The sequence below is a fragment of the Salmo salar genome, chromosome ssa01 (genome assembly GCF_905237065.1).
Source record: "Salmo salar chromosome ssa01, Ssal_v3.1, whole genome shotgun sequence".
Taxonomy (NCBI): Eukaryota; Metazoa; Chordata; class Actinopteri; order Salmoniformes; family Salmonidae; genus Salmo; species Salmo salar.
In genome coordinates, this window is record NC_059442.1 from 128,652,855 (window position 1) to 128,666,677 (window position 13,823).

The following is a 13,823-nucleotide window of genomic DNA, read 5'->3' on the forward strand; positions in this document are numbered from 1 at the left end:
AGGCAAAAAACGAAGTTCATAATCATCATCGCTGCCACTGTCTAATAACGGATGTAAAAAAAGAACGATAGCAAAAATGTGTTATGTAAAAATTATTTCATACTCCACATTTAGGGGGGCCATAAGGGGGTCCAAAATTGTTGTCACAGGGGCACTGCCCCCCCCCTCCCCCAGAACCGCTAGTGCAGGTTTGCAGATACAAAAATTTGCAAGCATTGCAAGAACTTGTATGGAACTCTTGCACCTTTACATGGCCGCCACTGAATGTCCTTCAGATGCCCACACTCTTCACACTGTGAAAATCAAACATACAATCAAAGACAATACTATTTGTACCTTTGATTTCAGAGAAACTCCATGTGATTACTGTCTGTCATAATAATGACAGACAAATATGGAAAATATGACAGATAAGAATGTTCAAAATACTCACCTTTGCAGAAGATGCCAAACTATTTTGTATCTCCCTCAATTCCTCCATAACGTATTTTCCACTGGGCATTGGGCAGTGAGACCATTTGAAAATGCAATTAGGCAGGATTGTCTGCAAAGTGAAATGAAAGGTATAATATGATGGCATTAGTCATTGAATTTTTTGTTGTTGTTGTCTAAATCAAGTCAAACCGATAGGATATTAAGAGCTAACCTTGTTATAACGCTTCGGTCTCCAACTTCCGCTGTAGGTTTTCCACAATGCCTGCAAATTAAACCACTTAGGTGTTTCAAACCTCAGGGAATCTCAGAATGTACAAACCTAATATCAACAAGATAATTAATACATAAAAAAAACTAACTTTTAGAAATCTGACTTACATCCATGTTATATTTTGGTATGATAACATGTTTAGCTTCATCCTGCATTTTTTTGAGACATCCCTTATGCATTGCTGAAATGCTGTCAACAAGGTACACCGCAAAAGCCAGTGTGACATAACCTGCAAAAAATGAATTCAACACACAGACCAATACCACAATTACAACACGTCAGAAAGAAGCCAGGAAAGCTGTCAAAGTCAACATATGTTAAATTGGATCAGTTACCAATCAATTGTAAAATTCAGTCATTTACCAATCAGATGTGCCTTGCTCATCTTTGTGTTAATTTGAGAACTGAACATTTCAGTGATCGGGCATCTTTTATACTCTCTCAAATTCCCTTAATTTTACCCATAATGTCACTCCATAAACAAAAAATTATCACATGAACAAAATAAACTGTGACTCACAGTATGAATCATATAGGCATGTACTTTAAACTAATGGTCACTTCATCTAACATAGAAGAAATCTCAACCCACTCACCCCATTCCATAAAATCTCTGATCTCATAGTTTGAACAACCACTACGTACTCAGATTGAAAAGGGTACACCTCTGATTGACATCAGACCAAAGAGTTATCATACAAATTGATAAAATCAAATAGATAATTTCACTTTTCTCAAAAATGGAGTTCCCACAACTGTGGCCATTACTGACATTTGAGGGTTTCCTACTTTGAGCTTAGTCAGACCACTTTATCGTAATGAAGACATCGGTCTGTGTGTGAGGTTATATTCTGCACAAGGCAGACTAACACATGCAGCCTGAAGCACACCTTACACTTGACCACCATACAGTCCTCTCATCTAGCCTCCCCTGGAGAGAGAGCTGCTCTTATGGTCGCCTGATATCCACAATGAACAAAAATATAAACGCAACATGTAAAGTGTTGGTCCCATGTTTTATGAGCTGAAATAAAAGATACTAGACATTTCCCATATGTGGAAAAAGCTTATTTCTCAAAAATGTTGTGCAAAAGTTTTTTACATTCCTATTCGTGAGCATTTCTCCTTCGCCAAGATAATCTACCTGACAGGTGTGGCATATCAAGAAGCTGATTAAACAGCATGATCATTACACAGGTGCACCCTGTGCTGGGGACAATAAAAGGCCACTCTAAAATGTGCAGTTTTGTCACACAACACATTGCCAAAGATGTGTCAAGTTTTGAGGGAGTGTGCAATTGGCATGCTGACTGCTGGAATGTCCACCAGAGCTGTTGCCAGAGAACCGAATGTTAATTTCTCTACCGTAAGCCCCATCCAACGTAGTTTTAGACAATTGGGCAGTCCTTTCAACCCAGCCTCACAACCGTAGACCAGACCCCGTGTAACCACGCCAGCCCCTCCACATCCGGCTTCTTCACCTGCGGGATAGTCTGAGACCAGCCTCTCGGATAGCTGATGAAACTGTGGGTTTTCACAACCGAAGAATTTCTGCACAAACTGTCAGAAACGGTCTCAGTGAAGCTCATCTGCATGCTCGTCGTACTCACCGGGGTCTTGACCTGACTGCAGTTCGTCAATGTAACCCACTCCAGTGGGCAAATGCTCACCTTTGATGGTGAGCGACACACTGGAGGAGTGTGCTCTTCATGGATAAATCCTGGTTTCAACTGTACCGGGAAGATGGCAGCCATATTGCTGTATGGTATCGTGTGGGTGAGCGGTTTGCTGATGTCAATTTGTGAACAGAGTTGACATCATAAGCTAGGGAAAACGAACACAATAGCATTTTATCGATGGCTATTTGAATGCACAGCGTAACCGCGAGGAGATCCTCCTCAGGCCCATTGTAGTGCCATTCATCCACCACACTCTCCTCATGTTTCAGCATGATAATGCATAGTCGCAAGGATCTGTACACAATTCCTGGAAGCTGAAAAATGTCCCAGTTCTTCCGTGGCCTGCATACTCACCAGACATGTCACCCATTGAGCACATTTGGGATGCTCTGGATCTACGTGTACAACAGTGTATTCCAGTTCCTGCCAATATCCATCAACTTCACACAGCCATTGAAGAGGAGTGGAGTGGGACAACATTCCACAGGCCACAATCAGCAGCCTGATCAACTCTATGCGAAAGAGATGTGTAGCGCTGCAATTTATCAGCTGGCTCTTGTCGTGCAAGACTTTCGGTCTCATGGTAATTGACCAATAATTAACATAAACACATTTAGCATCTCCAATAAATCCAATTGAATAATATATCAATTTAATATATAACAATCCATTATCTATTTTAGATATGTCTAAAGAAACTATATTTCAGATCAACAGAGTATGAGTTGGGCTATTGCTGTATGTTATCTGGCTACATAGCATGCCATATAGGCTGTAGGCTTGTTCATTTAGTAGACAAGATATGCATATAAGTCCCTTGCCATTATATGATTTTATAGTAAGAACATCATAAAATTTTGCTGAATAAAAAAATTAAATATTTTTCCCATTCCTGAGTGAGTGTGTATATGAAGGCTATGTTGAGCATAAAAGTGATCATTTGAAACAGGTCCTATAGGTTACGCTAGATTTAGATTTATTTGGCAACTTTAGTTGTGTTGATACAAACCTTAGAATGTCTTAGAAATCAATACATAAATAGCCCGCATGATGTGCTTATAGGCTATTGATGACTTGAGAAAGTCACAAAAAAAGCTTGCCCTCTGTTCCTTGCCTCAGGCTGCACACACTGTTCTCTCATCAAGTGATCATATTATCACCCATCAGACTATTCTGAATGTAATATTGTCTTTACTAACACTGTGTTAAATTAGTTTTGATTTCGAATGGCCCATTATCAAATAGCGAATGGAAGGCGCTTTCCCGCCTTTTGGGTAGGATACTCCTCTTACTTCACTCCAAGCGTCAACCACTGTTTGAGGAGCATGCGGCCTCTTGCTGCGACAGGTGATACTGCGGTCATGACTCATGACTGCCAGTGTGGCGGTAACACGTCATCGCAATAGCCCCAGTCACACCTGAAACTGTTTTTCTGATCCACCCCTACCTTTATTTTTATTGTATCTGTGACCAACAGACGCACATCTGTATTCCCAGTCGTAAAATCCATAGATTAGGGCTTAATGAATTTATTTTAATTGACTGATTTCTTTATATGAACTGTAACTCAGTAAAAACCTTGAAATTGTTGCATGTGGTGTTTATATTTATGTTCAGTGTAACTGCCCCAGGTAAATCCCTTGGTACCGAGAGCAGAATTCCTCATACCTCCCTTATGATCAAATCAAATCAAATTTATTTATATAGCCCTTCTTATATCAGCTGATATCTCAAAGTGCTTTACAGATACCCATCCTAAAACCACAAACATCAAGCAATGCAGGTGTAGAAGCACAGTGGCTAGGAAAAACTCCCTAGAAAGGCCAAAACCTAGGAAGAAACCTAGAAAGGAACCAGGCTATGAGGGGTGGCCAGTCCTCTTCTGGCTGTGCCGGGTGGAGATTATAACAGCACATGGCCTAGATGTTCAAATGTTCATAAATGACCAGCATTGTCAAATAATAATAATCATAGTAGTTGTCGAGGGTGCAACAAGTCAGTAACACAAGAGTAAGTGTCAGTTGGCTTTTTCATAGCCGATCTTTGAGAGTATCTCTACCGCTCCTGCTGTCTCTAGAGAGTTGAAAACAGCAGGTCTGGGACAGGTAGCACGTCCGGTGAATAGGTCAGGGTTCCAGCAGGTCTGGGACAACAGGTCTGGGACAGGTAGCACGTCCGGTGAACTGGTCAGGGTTCCATAGCTGCAGGCAGAGGACAGCAAGGAGTCATCAAGCCAGGTAGTCCTGAGGCATGGTCCTAGGGCTCAGGTCCTCCGAGAGAGAGAAAGAAAGAAAGAGAAAGAGAGAATTAGAGAGAGCATATTTAAATTCACACAGGACACCGGAAAAGACAAGAGAAATACTCCAGATGTGACAGACTGACCCTAGCCCCCCGACACAAACTACTGCAGCATAAATACTGGAGGCTGAGACAGGAGGGGTCAGGAGACACTGTGGCCCCATCCGATGAAACCCCCGGACAGGGCCAAACAGGTAGGATATAACCCCACCCACTTTGCCAAAGCACAGCCTCCACACCACTGGAGGGATATCTCCAATCGCCAACATACCATCCCGGGACAAGGCCGAGTATAGCCTACAAAGATCTCCGCCACGGCACAGCCCAAGGGGGGGCGCCAACCCAGACAGGAAGACCACGTCAGTGACTCAACCCACTCAAGTGACGCACCCCTCCCAGGGACGGCATGGAAGAACACCAGTAAGCCAGTGACTCAGCCCCCGTAATAGGGGTAGAGGCAGAGAATCCCAGTGGAAAGAGGGGAAACCGGCCAGGCAGAGACAGCAAGGTGATGATGGCTGATACGGTACTTTTTGCATACCTATGATCTCCACTATAATTATTTGTTGATTTCCAAAAAGCTTTTCATTGGGAATATAATAGATCTACTTGTGTGTAGAGCTGGCTGGTAGACGAGACTAGTGTGGGTGGATGGAACGTTGTATATAACAATTAAATGCCCTATACTGAGGTCCAGTACATGTAAATCAGAGACATATTTAAATATACATTGAGTGTACAAAACCTTAGGAACACCTTCCCAATATTGAGTTGCACCCCCTTTTGCACTCAGAACAGCCTCACTTCATCGGGGCATGTACTCTACAAGGTGTCGAAAGCGTTCCACAGGGATGCTGGCCCATGTTGACTCAAATTCTTCCCACAGTTGTGTCATCGTGGCTGGATGTCCTTAGGGTGGTGGACCATTCTTGATACACACAGGAAACTGTTGAGTATGAAAAACACAGCAGCGTTGCAGTTCTTGACACACTCAAACTGGTGTGCCTGGCACCAACTACCATACCCCGTTCAAAGGCACTTAAATTTGTGATCCTTTTAATTGAAGGTGATGCCAAAGAAAAATGTCCATCCTGGATGGACAATAAAGTCCTATTCTACTCTAGCTTGTGTCTTGCCCATTCACCCTATGAATGGCACACATACACAATCTTTGTCTCAAGGCTGAAAATCATTCTTTAACCTATCTCTACACTGACTGAAATGGATTTAACAGGTGAAATCAATAAGGAATAATAGCTTTCACCTGGTCAGTCTATGTCATGAAAAGAGCAGGTGTCCCTAATGTTTTGAACAATTGGTGTATGTCTCTGAGGTAAACTATCTGAATGCTGGTTGGTTTCCTACTGCATTTGGAGTCAATGATGTAGCCACTTTATCGCTATCAGTCCTTGGCATTGGAGAACTCATTGTTCAAATTACACAAACCCACACCGAATATAAGTCAGCCATTTATTTTCAGCAAGGTTCTCAAGCGATCTTATACATTTCCCTACTCTGAGCTCCGTAAAGTCCTTAAACACTTAGAGGCAGCTCAATAATTTAAAATCCCTGAACTCAAATCAGCCATCTGCATAAATTATACATTATCTGCTCATGTTCCTAGTCTCGTACTAAATATCTTTAAATTGTTCCTAAATTTACTGTACTCTGTGGATGCCAAAATGCGAACAACTTGATACATACCTACACACACATTATCACTCCTAAAGCAAAGAATAATTTAAAGACATTCTGTACATACATTTCTGGCACAATCCATCATCTGCTAGTGCTAACACAAACCCAAAACCAACAAATTGTCACATTCATACAAAAGCAGAAAAGCGCAGAGAAAGCATGTCAACATGATTTGCAGAGAAGACTACTGACTGATACTTCACATAAATGATGCCAGGATGAGTTTGTTTGACAGATAAAAGGAAATATACACTTAACTTCCATGACTATTAGGGATATTTGTTGATGCCATACGTTATAGAACATATTAAGTACTTTGTGACACAGTGGAAGTGGTGACAATTACGTGACGAACACCACTCCCAGCAAACACTTGAAATGTGCTTCTGGACAGAAAAAAAACAAGTCATCTTTTGGTATTTTCCTTTTTTCCTCTTTTTTTTAGGACAACATTCTCTGCAGTGAGCACAACCCTGACTCACGTGAGAAAAAAAAACAGGTTTCAAAGGGGGAACCACCAGCCCAAAAAACATTTAGGAATATATTCCATTGTTTTGCTTTAAGCGTTTTGCAGCAAGGTGGAATAGATCACCTTGGTGATCTGCAGCACGGCGGCGTGTAGCGAGTACTGCACCACGATGGAGCCGAAGCCTTTGTAGAATCCCAGGGCTCCCTCCTCTCGCCGGATCACATTCACGCAGTCCCTGATACCCTCGTACTGCGTGTTGATGGGGAGGACCTCAAAGCCCAGGTCCGTGTTGTCGATGATGGTGCGCGTGCCCTGGATGTGGAGCCTGTGCATCACCGTCTCCAGCGGATAGAGGAGGACGTCGGCACACAGACTGGCCACGAAACTGGCCATGAGTTCAGGGAAGTAGGCGTCCAGCATGGTCTGGACTGTCTCTGAGCCGTCCTCGGGCTGTTTTGCCGGGCTCCTCCGGCGCAGGAGGAAGAGCACTAGCTTCTGCACGGTGGAGCTCACCACATAGTGGAGGACGCCGTGGAGCACGGTGGGGAGCATGAGGCCCCACAGGGGCAGCAGGCGCTTGCTGTGGGGAATGCCCATGCCCATGACCCGGCCCACACCCTCCTTCACACATTCCAGGATGCCAGGGTTGTCCCGGATGATCTCACTCTGGGGACACACAACAAGGAACAACATTGGTATGGTATTGCAGAATAGTTAAGAACAGCCTGAAATTATATTTGCTTGTGTGTTTGGGCTGGAATGACCAGATCTGCGAAGGAATCGTAAAATGTACTGATTCTTTGATACTGACAAAGGTGGAGTTTCCCAAAAACATAAAGATGATATTTATCTTTGGTAGGCAACGGACGAACGATGATCTTCACAAAGTGGTAGGAAATTTCCCAATTGTCATACTTGAGTAAGAGCATAGATACCTTAATAGAAAGTTACTCAAGTAAAAGTGAAAGTCACCCAGTAAAATACTACTTGAGTAAGTCTAAAAGTATTTGTTTTAAAATATACTTAAGTGTCAAAAGTAAAAGTATAAATCATTTCAAATTCCTTATATTAAGCAAATCAGACGGCACCACTTTCTTGTTTTTAAAATGTACCGATATCCAGGGGCACACTCAGACATAATTTACAAACAATGCATTTGTGTTTAGGGAGTCCGCCAGAACAGAGGCAGTAGGGATGACCAGGGATGTTCTCTTGACAAGTGCATGAATTAGACCATTTTCCTGTCCTGCTAAGCATTCAAAATGTAACGAGTACTTTTGGGTGTCAGGGAAAATGTATGGAGTAAAAAGTACATTATTTTTTTTAGTAAATGTAGTGAAGTAAAATTTGTCAAAAATATAAATAATAAAGTAAAGATACCACAAAAAAACTACATAAGCAGTATTTAAAGTATTTTTATTTAAGTACTTTACACTACTGTTTTCACGCTCACGATTATCTTTATGTTTTAGGGAAAATCAGTTAGAATGTGGAGGGGAGTTATAAAAGCGATACCGATGGACAAGATAAGGGTGACCAAAATACAAACAGACCACAAACGGATCATCATTCATACAAGTATGGACTCACTGACCTGCACAGTTTCAATGAGACTAGCTGAGTAAAATGGCATGGCAACCACATAGGTCAAACTGTAAGAAAGAGAGATACACAATGACTGTTCAAAAGATCAAAGCATTCTACTGATATAAAGATATTATCAACGCCATCTGATACCAGCATTTACTAAGGGTAAAGTCCCTTCAATCACACTGCACCGTTTTGAGAAATATATCCATTGGCAATCAATAGTTACGCAACTGAATCCCCACTTTCACCAGACATACTTTGTCCCTACTTTTAACAGTATGAAAACCATCCATTATAAAACAAAGCAAATAAATGGTATTACCCTTTCAGAACCAAATGTCCAATAACTTGCTTGGGGTTCCATTTGTGGGAGAGTTCCCTGAGGAAACAAAAATGTAATGTAATGAAACAAACATAGTCAGATCTGTATCCATGGTAACAGTTCATATTTGTTTATTGCATATGTTCAAATAAGGAGATTCAACATGATTGTGATTTTTACGAATTTAAAAAGACTGGTTGAAACTAGTTTTTGTGTTGCTTGAACAGTTATTGAAGTATGTGCTATAGTTTTGTATTATGTCGTTTCCCCCCCCATTCATTTAAAGTTCTTAGTGGTCTTTGATTTTGGTACTGGGATGTCTTGCTCATCTCACTGGAAACCTTGGAAGCTGATAGATATGGCCCCTCTGAGTAGAATCGGCCACTTCAGCATGTTCTGGTAGAGGCTACATTACAACGTGAATGCAAGTTTGACACTTAACGGCATCTATAATGACTCGCAGTAGATGTTGTGCTCGATTTTTATCAACAGCATTAAAAACATTTTTAAAAATGTGTTCATTGAAGTCTTGTCAAAGCTAATCCATAAGGAATAGGATATGGTGGGCGATCAGGCGATGACTAAGGGCAATATCTGTTCACACCCATTAGCTAGGTTTCTTGCAACCTATTAGCTAGATTTCTTGTCTAAAATATAATCCATACCGTGGTAGTGGAGTACATTCACTAATGATGCCTTCTGTGCCCAATGTGACTCCTTGTACCACAAAGGTGCTGCCCATTCCTTTCCATAAGGCCTTAGGACCCTGCGAGCAGAGAATTCACAACAATATACCGGCATAAAAACAAAATGCCAGCCCCAAATTCACATTTTCAATATCTTTTGAACGTTTTTTTTGTGATTCACAATTAGCCCTAACATACAGTGCATGTTGGGTTTTGGGTTCATGAAAAACATTTATTACCTGACTCTTGGTGACATTATACATCACACTGACAGCAGTCAATGGGGACAGATGGTAGCACCTGGCATGATAATTGACCTGGAAGCCACAAAAAAACAGAATTAGGAATAATGAACATTTAATATTACTACTTATTTCAACTTACTTCATTCATACTTACTTCAAGCGCACTGGAACATTCTAATGGACAACTGTGATATACCCAGGAAGATTGATATATTGTATGGTAGAAAATTATGAGTCTACAGACTACACCTAAGGTGGAACACATACAGTATCTAACCTGACCATATGCTTACCTGGCACTGACGACGAAACACAATGCAAGGGTGAGCCAGGACATTTTCAGTAAAGAGACTGGAAGAAGAAGTCATGGTGAGAATAAATGAATATAGGGCTACTATTTTCCATTTCTCAAACACTTCTCCTGTATATAGAATGTTCAATGACGTAAATATTTTTTTCTTATGAATTGAAGTTGGATTATAGTCATATCTTGACATTACTGGTGAACTACCGCCGTAGATAGGCCTAACACTGAATTACCTTGCAAGCCCGATACCAAATCCAGCAAATCTGTTCAACTGCTCTGAAAGAGAAAGAACAAATACATGTGAATATCAAACAGCAACATTTAATCGCAAACCTTATTTATTGCTCTATTTTAATAAGACATAGTCACTCAATAAGTAATAGTTTCTTATAACTATTTTGAGCATCACAGATTGAGTAGCGTAGCAGCAGACTATTTTAATTGTGTTTGTCGTTTACAAACCGGGTATCTGGCACACGTATTAGTCAGATGTGGGAAATTCCACAGTAAGGGAATTGCGCTGAGACTGAATTCTTTCACTTGAAATCAATGCCAAACAAAAAACATTAACACTGAACATTTTTCAAAAACACATTTACTGGAAGAACTGTGCAGGTGCAAAACTTGGTAACAGAATTTTGGTAAAATCTCCCTCAGTTTCTCAACACTCCGAATGAAGATTCAAAAGATGTCTGCAGAAAGAATGGGGTGTCAGCGATGACATATCTGATCTTAGAGAAGTTGTCATTGAAGAACATTCTCTGGGTTCTATTGGATAAATAACTATCCAACCATGTGCTGGCAGGTTATTATCCATTTATTTTAACCAATCATGTGTCATCTGGGTCAGTGCAGTACAAGTTGAGTGGCCTTCTCTATATACATGCTGAAAGTCAGCAGTTAACTTGTTCCCTGAAAAATAGCATTGTATTTGGTCAAACACAATTCTCTCCATCAGTTTACTAAGAACAAGCAGCAAATTAATTGGGTGGCTGTTAGAGCCAGCAAAGGGTGCTTTACTATTTTTAGGTATTGGAATTACTTTAGCTTCCTTCCAAGCCTGTGGACACACACTCCTTTAGGCTTTGGTTAAGGATCTAGCAAATAATGGTGGCAATACAGTCTGCTATCATTCTCAATAGTTTCCCATCAAGGTTGAGAATACCTGGTGGCTTATCATTATTGATAAATACTCTTACAAAAAAAGATTGCCATTTATAAACTGCAGTAAAAGTGCAGTAACTGCAGTCGACTGTAGTATTTTGAACACAGTAATTGCAGAATAACTGCAGTTACACTGCAAAATTACTGAAGTAAAAAAAAAAACAACAGTGTTATTTTGGACGCAGTATTTGCAGCATACTGTAATTAGAGTGCACTTTAACGGCATTGTACTGCAGTTAAACTGCACTCTGACAGCAATCTTTTTCATAAGGAATAACAATAGTTTTTCCAACTCTCCCACACGAACTTCACCAAATTCTAAACAGGCAATCCTTCTCTTTCATACAAAAATATAATGCTTCACTGTTGTTGTTTCCCTTGAGTTTTTCAACTTTACTAGTGAAATGGTTCATTGAAATGATTGGCAATACCCGAAAGGTTTTGTTGTAAATGAACCATCAACTTCAGTGAACGATGGAGATGAACTGTACTGTGCTGTCCAAACTTGTGAACATAGACGTCTTTACGGATCAGACCAAATCTGAACCAGTCACGGACGTCTATTTTTGGGCCAAATGAAGGCTGGTCCAGACGTCTGTGGACGTTGAAATCAAGGCTGGACAAGGCAGACTGACCAAATCTCAAGTACTTTTAAACGTCCATGGACGTCCGGTGTCGGTCGATGCTCAGTGGGTGAGGATGCTGGTTACAGTAAATGGAAAGAGAGGGGGCTCATGGATAGGTCTCATTAAGAGCATGGAGAAGTTACATTAATTGGAGAGAGAAAGCGATAGAGGAAGAGAGAGAGGGAGGGGTTGTCTATACTTTTCACACTATTGCTTTGACACCAGACGGCAGAAAAAGAAAACAGTTATGAGCTGAACATAACAGAATGCCAGTGGAAGGGAGGACAGTAGCAGCGAACCAACTGTGGTTTGTGACTACTATGATTTCCCAATGTAGACAATTCAATTGTAGAAATTCCATTAACGATTTTTCTGAAATTCTGTTACCAAAATTGACATCAGTAACAACAGTATAACTTATTGAAAGGTCTACCTTCACTTGTTACTTCTGTGAACTTTCAGGAGAAATTAAAAACAATAACGTTGAAGTAAAAACCCCAGCCAACTAATTTCAACACTTACATTTAGTTTAGGAAACATTGCCTTGTGCCTTGACATTCCGTTACCAAAAACCAACATATCTATAAGATGTTTTCTATGTATTTCTAATATATTTTAAGACTATTTCTGGTAGATGTTTTCTAAGACCCCTTTTCCATCTGTTTGACAAGAAATTAATGTCTTTGCTTATTCCTAACTCTATGGATGGAAAATGGTTGAAAAATTGATATGCCTTACTTTTCTCTCAAAAAAAAAAACATATAGACACTTAGCTTTCATCTGACACCCAATTTGACATGTTCCTATGAACTTCATATTTTGGTGCTCATGGGCCATTTTACATGGAAATGACCATTGTTAAAGACACCCACGATATACTCCCCCCTGAGCTGTGTCAACAATATGCCATTAGCTGTCATGTAGGCCTAATTGACGTCAATCAATGTTCACAAATCCACAACTAACCTAAAAGGTACTTCATAATATAAGAAAGATAGGCATTTCGATTTCTGTTGCACTCTACAGATGTTCCAGTGGGCCATGTTGCCTACTTGAGAACTGCACCTTGGTCTACTCTAGCCTCCCTCTCTCTTGGTCTTGTCTGACAACATAAATGGCTGTCAGCCATCTTTCTCTGGACTTGGTTGGACACTAACGGCCCAATTGTACATGCAATAAAGAACAATGCCTCATTCAAACTTAAAAAAAAATATATATATAACGTTATAGGCCTAGTTTGTGCTCTGTACTTAAATGGTCTTTGTACTTCAATGTTACTGAATCCCTATATTGCACACATATCAGCTGTGTGACTGGTAAATTATTGTAAACATAGATTTCAAGGCGAAGAAGCAAAACGTCTTCTACTGACACTGACTCTGCTAACATATACAAGCTAACGTTAGCTAGCCAGCTGAAATGTGTGAATGCTTTCACGTTCGAAACACTCATGACCCAGTGATGATACTGTGTCGTTGTCATTGCGGTTAATGAAAGGGGCCAGCATTACTGGAATGATCATGATGTCGATCCCCTACCGGATGGAGGAGCCGTGGGCAGGGTATCTTGAGTACCAGGCGCTGCAGGGGCCGCCTCAAATGGGGGCGTACGGTCATCAAAATGCAAATTTCGGCTACCTGGAATATCTGGCGGTGTTGTTACCCAATTCTGTAGGTCAACGCTAGAGGAATTATTAAATGACCTTCCACTGTAGCCCCCACTGAAAGCAGGATCCTCCCTACCCCTGTAACCTAAGCCATCGAAATTGTCCGGACGGCGAGAAGTCATGCTGCCTGAGAGCTAAATAGGAGTGACAGCTCCCTGGTATCACGATTGGTCAAATTTGTCTAACTATATCACTCTCAAAATCTACGAGGAACACATTAAATATAAAACTTAACCACTGTATAACATCAATTTCACCCGCTAGCAAGCTAGCCACTCTAAATGACGTCGTTAGATAGCTAGCTATGTACCTAGCAAAACAACGCGAATGAACCGTCAACTGATCAACCGGAAGTTTTTTCGTTCTT

General features: G+C 40.8%; 1 protein-coding gene across 1 annotated transcript; it reads right to left on the bottom strand.

Annotated features, from left to right (window-relative positions):
* Window positions 1-6,139: 6,139 nt before the first annotated feature.
* On the bottom strand, window positions 6,140-13,823 carry LOC106562119 (solute carrier family 25 member 46). The gene is made up of 8 exons (XM_014126726.2): window positions 13,329-13,823; window positions 10,234-10,276; window positions 9,987-10,044; window positions 9,688-9,765; window positions 9,428-9,528; window positions 8,763-8,819; window positions 8,445-8,502; window positions 6,140-7,516 (listed from the first exon to the last, which is right to left on the bottom strand). Exons 1-8 carry the CDS (start codon window positions 13,576-13,578, stop codon window positions 6,941-6,943), a joined length of 1,221 nt encoding a protein of 406 aa, XP_013982201.1. The 5' UTR covers window positions 13,579-13,823; the 3' UTR covers window positions 6,140-6,940.

Coding starts and splice junctions, on each gene's coding strand:
- LOC106562119 (XM_014126726.2), bottom strand. CDS start 13,578: ATGACTTCTCGCCGTCCGGACAATTTCGATGGCTTAGGTTACAGGGGT. Junction 10,277..13,328: donor GCCCACGGCTCCTCCATCCG/GTAGGGGATCGA, acceptor TTTCTCTTTCAG/AGCAGTTGAACAGATTTGCT. Junction 9,766..9,986: donor TGTTTCGTCGTCAGTGCCAG/GTAAGCATATGG, acceptor TGTGGCTTCCAG/GTCAATTATCATGCCAGGTG.